This window comes from Epinephelus lanceolatus, chromosome 14, assembly GCF_041903045.1.
Source record: "Epinephelus lanceolatus isolate andai-2023 chromosome 14, ASM4190304v1, whole genome shotgun sequence".
NCBI lineage: Eukaryota > Metazoa > Chordata > Actinopteri > Perciformes > Serranidae > Epinephelus > Epinephelus lanceolatus.
The window spans coordinates 10,147,966-10,155,669 of record NC_135747.1 but is presented as its reverse complement, the minus strand read 5'-3'; the positions used below and the strand labels follow the sequence as shown (position 1 = coordinate 10,155,669).

The window sequence follows — 7,704 nt, the reverse complement described above, 5'->3', positions numbered from 1 at the left end:
TTGTGCCCTCAGCCACCACAGCCCTAAACAAAAACATGTAGATTTAATATTTCACCCCTGTACACTGTCTATGTCATGTTTATGTTTATATGGTTTTCTGTGGTATGTGTGGGAGAGGGTTATTTGTTATTTGTTATCTGGGGAATATGTGGGAAGAGGGTCTGTTATCTGTTATATGTTGTGTATACTGCCCTGAAACCAACAATGATGTGTGAAAACAATTAAAAAACCTAACCTAACCTAACCTAACCTGTATGCTGCTTGTGTATTCTTTCTACCTGTACTGATACTGTGCTGAGGTTGTGTGAGAGATTAAGGAAGTGGGCTTGGCTTTACATCTGCTTCTCTTTTGCGTAACTCTCAGAGTGAAAAACCGCAGGCGCAGCGAGCCGCTTTCTGTTGTCCATAAGTCGGAAACTTTTTTAATATTGCCTTTTCAGAGTCAATTTTTACTCTTGAAGTTTTTGTTCGACTACAGGACGATACGTCGCACCAAATAAAGGTAAGCTATGGGCGCTTTTATCGTGCCATAAAGAGAATCTCCAGATGTGTGTGTATGTGTATGTGTGTGTGTGCCATGAAATCAAAGGGTTAAAACGTAACGAGCATTAACAAGTTTTTTTTTTTTTTTTGTACGAGCAGTATTTTCCTTTACAATGATATGACATATTTTCATACATTGCCGTGGTCAGTTTTGGGTTCAGATGATTTAAAGAATTTTACGACTAATTCGGGATGAGTAGAGTTGACGGTGGTCGTGCTCATTTTAATGTTTCTACTTTGTGTGTGTTTTCCAGTCACTTTACAAAATAGCCTGAGGCAAAATATTTTTGGCAGTTACATAAAACATAGCCTAACTTTCAATTCAGTGTGAGTGAAGTTCATTATTTTACAGGAGAAAACAAACAAATCCACATGAACCTTTTCTGTCTCACTGCAGATCATGGACAAACTGGAGTCAGCGCAGCACAACCTCTGTATGTGGCTTTCAAGTGACCCAGATTACATCCTTGAAAAGTGTGGGGATATTTTATCTATGAATGAGTTCCGTGAGGTACAAAGGCAAAGCAGTGCATTAGATAAGATGAAAGTACTTTTGAAAATAATAATGCAAAAGGGAGGAGATACCCCTCAGTACTTCTTGGACATTCTGAAGCAACATCAGTCACATTACCAGCATGTGCCGCAGCTCTTTAACCCTAACACTGAAAGTAAAGATCTGTCTGCACTGTGAGAGGGCCTCAATGCATCTGGTTTTCATCAAGTTAGAGGAACACGTTTCACTTTTTTAGGAATTATACCTAAGTCTCCTGACAGTGATTGTTATATTTACAGGCTCACCCACACCAACAGTGTTTGCTGATGGAAGCAGTGTTGTTACTGCCAGAACCATGAAAAACATTAAAGCAAAAAAGATCAACATAAGGGTTGAAACAGTGAGCAATGCAGGAAGCCGTCCAACTGGTAAGCAATGATATTTCTCAGGTATTCAGTGCAATATGAAATCATGAACTGAAAGTTATGAAATACATAACTTGTGCTTCGGTAAAGCAAACTCCATTTTTTTTAAATGTTTTTTTTTCTACTTTCAGCAACTACTGTTGGACAGGTTCCTGGAGCAGATTATACAGCCTGTGATAGCAGTATCATTTGCGGTGACACAATGACTGATATCGAGGTTGACGGTGAATTAAATTTATCAGCCTCTGTGACACCATCACAAGTACGTGCAGGTAACATTTAACTAACTGCTTACTGGTGATCTGTTACATGTTTATTGAATTTATATATTCTGTCTGGAAGTTTCAGCTAATCCCAACACTGCTTTTCTCTCAGAAACAGTAGATGAGACACTGCCATCCTCTCAGGTACACACACACACAGAGACATACAGACACACTAATCATAGTAGAACACAGTCAAGGATACTTTTTTATGCCTCTGCAGTAGAGTCAGGCTGAACAGATGGATGAGCCAGGTAGTGGAAGAAGAAATTAATCTTCTCTAAATCAGATGCATAGTTTGCACCAGTCTTTAAAGGAAGACTTTTGACACTTGGCCCAAAAATAGTGTGTAACACTTAAGTTTTTTTTTAATGGAAAAGGAATATAATGTGTTAAGTATGGAGCTTTAGAGGTGTTATCTTTGGACAGAGCCAGGCTAGCTGTTTCCCCCTGCTGCTGTCGAGGAATAAAGAGACTCAACACATGGGATTGGACATTTGAGAGTTTTCTTGCGAGAAAGATTTGATACAGCATGAAATTTCATAGTGTCTAACAAACAATCATTATCAGACAAAACAACTCTACACATTAAGAGGGGCTTTCCGTTACATAAACTGTTTGTTCCTGCCACGGTTATCTTGCCCCAGACACACAATTGCTTATTGTCTGTTGTAAAAACCAAAACATGCTGTAGATAACAGATATGCTTTTTTTAACTGGCAACATTAACCTTACCTTCTTCTTGCACATACACAGATGTGGTCGTGGTCAGGTCAGGTCACTTGCCCTCAGTGTTGGGCAAGTTACTGTCTAAATGTTATATATTACATTTTACTAATGAGTTATTTTACATTATTACTCTGTTTAGAGTAATAAGTCCGATCCATTCATCCATTCACATACAGTGGCTACCACATAGTATTAAAATCTTCTGCTCAATAGCCTTGGACCCATGGATGGTCAGGCAGAGGATCAAAGTTTAATAATTATGCAATATATATATATAAGTCTAAGTGGGCCTGTATGTGGAACAAAATTTAAAAAATATTGGTTAGCACAAAAAACAGAATGCCGTACAATCAAGTCACTATGACAGGTAATAATTAATACTCCAGAGCTGGAGGACCCACCTGCCAGTTCAGTTCGGCTACATCACTTGAGAGAGAGTTAGGCATAAGAACGGGACTGAGTGTCGGCGTTGTTCTGCAGTTGTAGGGGATGTGAATGAAGACACATCCAACATATAACATCATCCAGACGTTGGAACGAGGCAAAAACAGAAACTAGCTCTCTTTGACCTCCACTCAATCAATGAAACAGCCAATCAACCCTTGTACTTTACAGAACATTTCTCGTGTCCTTGCTCCTATATGGGATAGAGGATAAGTCTCTCTTTGGACAAAAGCGTCAGTTAAGTAAATCTAAATTTTTAGGCCTGGTCCAAGGACGGGCTGAGCGGCCTCGAGTTAGACTGTCTGTTGAGAACTTTAGCTGTGTTTTCCTACTTCTGAGCAAAGCAGCTATTCATCCAAGAGACATCTTTTAAGTAAGCTAAGGCAGACGAAACTGTTGATTCTTCCATCACCATTTCAGTACCTGCTTATGCTGTTCAGGGAAGCTTATTTTAGCATTCAAGGGGAGAGAGGGAAGGACGTACTGCCAGTGACAAAGACACACATTAACACTCAGGCAGACATTTAGAAAACGGGCAAGCTCCACATGCACACTTACAGTACAAACCACACACCGAGGCCTAAAAAATATTGCTCAAAGCTTTGTCCCACAGTTGCAAAATGTAAAAACCTCATTCATTCAGGACTGATAAACAAAACCTGCTGTCTTTTACAGGGCCCTGCTGTGAAAACCATCACTGAGCACAAGTTGGAACTCATTGACTGCCTGAGGGCCGATCATTCCTTCATTCTGCAGCATGTGCACGCCAAACAAATCGTCACGGACAGACAGTATCAGAATTTGAAGCATATCTTACAGCCAGAAGAAACTGTTACTAACCTTATCGATAAATTGATCGTAAATGGTCAAAATTCCTGCTCTCTATTCCTTGAAGTTCTCAAAGAGCCTGATATTCTCAAGACCTATCCACAGCTCAGAGAAATTACAAAAAAAATGTGCTAAGCAACAGTTGAAGTACAGTGTATGAACTAGTAATGGTAATGCATTGAAAAAGACAACTGTAGGCTAAATTTGGAAAATCTGGCTTTGAATATATTGTGGATAAAGTATGTGAGTGATGTGGTTTTATGTTGTATGTGTTCTTTATTTTGTACTTTGGTAATGCTATCTTTTGAAAATAGATCTGATTAAGCAGCAGTAAAATGACAGGGTTTGTTGATGGGATTCTCTCACATGAACTGGACAAATGGGCTGCTGCATGTAATCTACAGAGCCAGTAGTTATTTATCTAGTTATTTACTTAATGTAAAGGTTTTGTTTCTTGGATTTTTTGGTTTATTTGCAGTGTATTTCAAATTTGTGCAATGCAATGACCATTAGAATTGAAAATATTAAACTTTTAAGAGTATTTTCTAATCAGGCTTCCACATTCTACGTCTAATCACGGAGATGTTCCAGTAATATAATAGGGGACTGTACTTTATTTATCAGAGGGGGATGGTGGCTGGGATGTGACTTCATATTTGAGTTTTGATCTTCCTGGGAGCTACAAATATTTTTAGAGCATAGGTGCAGGACAGCCACACACAAAACCAACAAATTCAAAATATCAGCCAATCAGTCCCTAAGCATAGGTTTTAACCAGCTCTATAAGAAACATGTTCTCCCACATTGATCAGAGAGTTTATGCATGCTATTACCCAAATCTGTCGATGTGATCCTGTCAGCTCTTAAAGCTATGCATCATTGTATCTCTTTGTCTGTCTCAAGTAATAAAGTATCAAATATCAGGAGAAATTGTCTATTCATTTTAATGAGGAAATATTTGCTTAACTTCTGTTTGTGTAGGGTTTACCCAATGAGAGCATCCAGACAACACAGTTAATTTTATTCACAATGAAAGGACATCCGATGTTGGGTCACATCTAACTGTCTTCTGGAATTACTGGAGGCTGGTACTGGAATGTAAATATTTTGACTTTGTAATAGTAGCGCCCCTCCCTCTGTGTCCTGGATAGAGGCTTTGGGTATCTGGCTTTGGACCAAGTATCTCTGGTTGTGTGGAGTTCTACTTCAGAGCAGGGCTGTACACTGGGTTAAGAAATATCAAGGTCCAGTAAGTGAGTTTGCTAGGGGCGTTCTTGGGGCATGCCCCAGTGAAAAAAACAAAAAAAACCAAAACGATTTTCCTGATCTAATATTGTCTATTTAAAGATATTTGGGGAGCAAAAATGGTTAGGGCTGTCCCCAGCTAAGAATTTTGAAATCTCATTGGTCAAGTCTTGTCTATCTTCAGCTATTTGTCAGATCATTTTTTGTTTGTTTTTTTAACTCATTGATCCATACTTTCATTTGTGACGTTGGTTTCCATTTTTTCCATACCAGGCCAAAGAGCTAAAACACCCAGTTCAACTTTTTGGCCTATTGACAACAAGAGCAACAGCAAAAACAGCAACACATAAAAGCTGGGTCTCATCTCCTCACAGCTCACAGTTTGCCTTTTTATTTCCTCCTTTATTCCATGTTTTTTTTAAAACACACAAACACACAAGGTAAACATATAGGAAACCATATATGAGACATGAAATATGATTATTCTATTTTTTTGACTAATTTAAGTACCTATTTTATTGTACTGATTAATACTGTTTTTCATGACAGATTCTTTTCATTTACGTTTCTGTGAAGAAAGTAAACACATTGTGAGTTGATATTTAAATGTAAATGTTACTGGCTTCCAATAGGAAAATATTGCAGTGAAAATGAAAATATACAGGGGTACCTCATTTTAACACAACTCAAAATTCTAACTATTAGAGGCAAAATTCATGACCTCCTGCCCTCAGATAGTACCTATCTAACCTCAAACACAGCTGTAAGACCTAATATATATTTAGATTGCTTCTCCCCAATTTCTCTTCAAGAATTGACAGCAGTGATTTCTTCATCTAAATCATCAACGTGTCTCTTAGACCCCATCCCAACTAGGCTACTTAAGGAGGTCTTACCTTTAGTTAACACTCATATATTAGATATGATCAATATATCCTTATTAACAGGCTATGTACCACAGTCTTTTAAGGTAGCTGTAATTAAACCTCTACTAAAAAAGCCCACCCTGGATCCAGAGGTGTTAGCCAATCCTATTTACTCTATATATGCTTCCTTTAGGTAACATCATTAGAAATCACTCTATAAATTTCCATTGTTATGATACTCAGTTGTATTTATCGATGAAGCCAGAAGAAAGTAATCAATTAACTAAACTCCATAACTGCCTTAAAGACATAAAAACTTGGATGAGCACCAATTTCCTGATGTTAAATTCAGACAAAACTGAAGTTATTGTTCTTGGCCCCAAACAACTCAGAGACTCTTTATCTGATGACATAGTTTCTCTAGATGGCATTGCTCTGGCCTCTAGCACTACCGTAAGAAACCTCGGAGTAATATTTGATCAAGATTTGTCTTTTAATTCTCATTTAAAACAAACCTCACGGACTGCATTTTACCAGATCTGTGTGCTAGGTACCCCAACAGAGGGATGACCAAAAATGGGGATGGTAAGGAAGGGTTCCATTGTTCCTTCTCTCTCTCTCACTCTCTCTTGTATTCTATTACTGCATCTTGCTAACTCGGCCATTCTGGATGTCACTAACTCGGCTTCTTCTCCGGAGCCTTTGTGCTCCACTGTCTCTCAGATTAACTCATATCGCAGCGGTGCCTGGACAGCGTGACGTGTGTGGTTGTGCTGCTGCCGTGGTCCTGCCAGATGCCTCCTGCTGCTGCTGTCATCATTAGTCATTAGTCATACTTCTACTGTTATTATACACATATGACTATTGTCACACATGTATACTGCCAGATATTAATACATACTTTCAACATATTGTACCACAGTAGCCAGAACTATAACTATAATATTATTACTTTCAATAATGTTGTTGTAAGCTACTGTTATTACCTGCATCTCTCTCTCTCTCTCGCTCTCTGTCTCATTGTGTCATGCGGATTACTGTTAATTTATTATGCTGATCTGTTCTGTACGACATCTATTGCACGTCTGTCCGTCCTGGAAGAGGGATCCCTCCTCAGTTGCTCTTCCTGAGGTTTCTACCGTTTTTTTTTCTCGTTAAAGGGGTTTTTTTGGGGAGTTTTTCCTTATCCGCTGCGAGGGTCATAAGGACAGAGGGATGTCGTATGCTGCAAAGCCCTGTGAGGCAAATTGTGATTTGTGATATTGGGCTTTATAAATAAAATTGATTGATTGAATTGAAAATTGAAACTGAACATGAATTCCAACCCTTAATAAAGTATGAATTTAAGAGGTAGTTATTTCAGTCAGGTGAAACTAACTAGTTGACATCATGATAGAAGGTCACTGTTTAACCTACTGGAGCTATTTGTCAGATGAGGACTGAGGATGAATGGCTGAAACTTGAACTACAAGCAGTCCACAAGTAACATTCTCTCCTTAACCTTTATCAGGCTCACATGGATTCAGCTTTCTGTCCTGTTTCCTCAAGTTGTTGATATAAACAAGGAAGCACCATCTTAAATGAAGTTTCCACTTGACCACCCCCCCAGAGACACACAGAAAATGACTGCCATCAGATGAGCAAGTAGGTAATGTTGGTATTTTACAAGATATTTGCCGCACCAAAGTAAAGTTATTTTTGGCAATTTGTTCACAACTTTCATGTACATTTCTAAAAAATACAGAGGTCTGGACCTCAGTGAGCTTAACGGTGGATGCTGCCATGGTTCACAGAATCTACAATATTATTATTATTTTTTCCTTTTCCTGTAGTATTTTCTAACTTACACATAACTGGGAAGGCTGCCG

General features: G+C 38.5%; 1 protein-coding gene across 2 annotated transcripts; it reads left to right on the top strand.

Moving 5' to 3' along the window:
• The first annotated feature begins 330 nt into the window (after positions 1-330).
• LOC117251341 (uncharacterized) lies at positions 331-4,648 on the top strand. 2 transcript variants are annotated; one of them, XM_033617547.2, is made up of 6 exons: positions 331-502; positions 941-977; positions 1,336-1,464; positions 1,593-1,733; positions 1,837-1,868; positions 3,573-4,648. In XM_033617547.2, exons 2-6 carry the CDS (start codon positions 944-946, stop codon positions 3,858-3,860), a joined length of 624 nt encoding a protein of 207 aa, XP_033473438.2. In that variant the 5' UTR covers positions 331-502; positions 941-943; the 3' UTR covers positions 3,861-4,648. The 2 variants fall into 2 exon arrangements, with proteins under 2 accessions (XP_033473438.2, XP_033473436.2); XM_033617545.2 differs by having other exon boundaries at positions 333-502; positions 941-1,211.
• Positions 4,649-7,704: the final 3,056 nt, after the last annotated feature.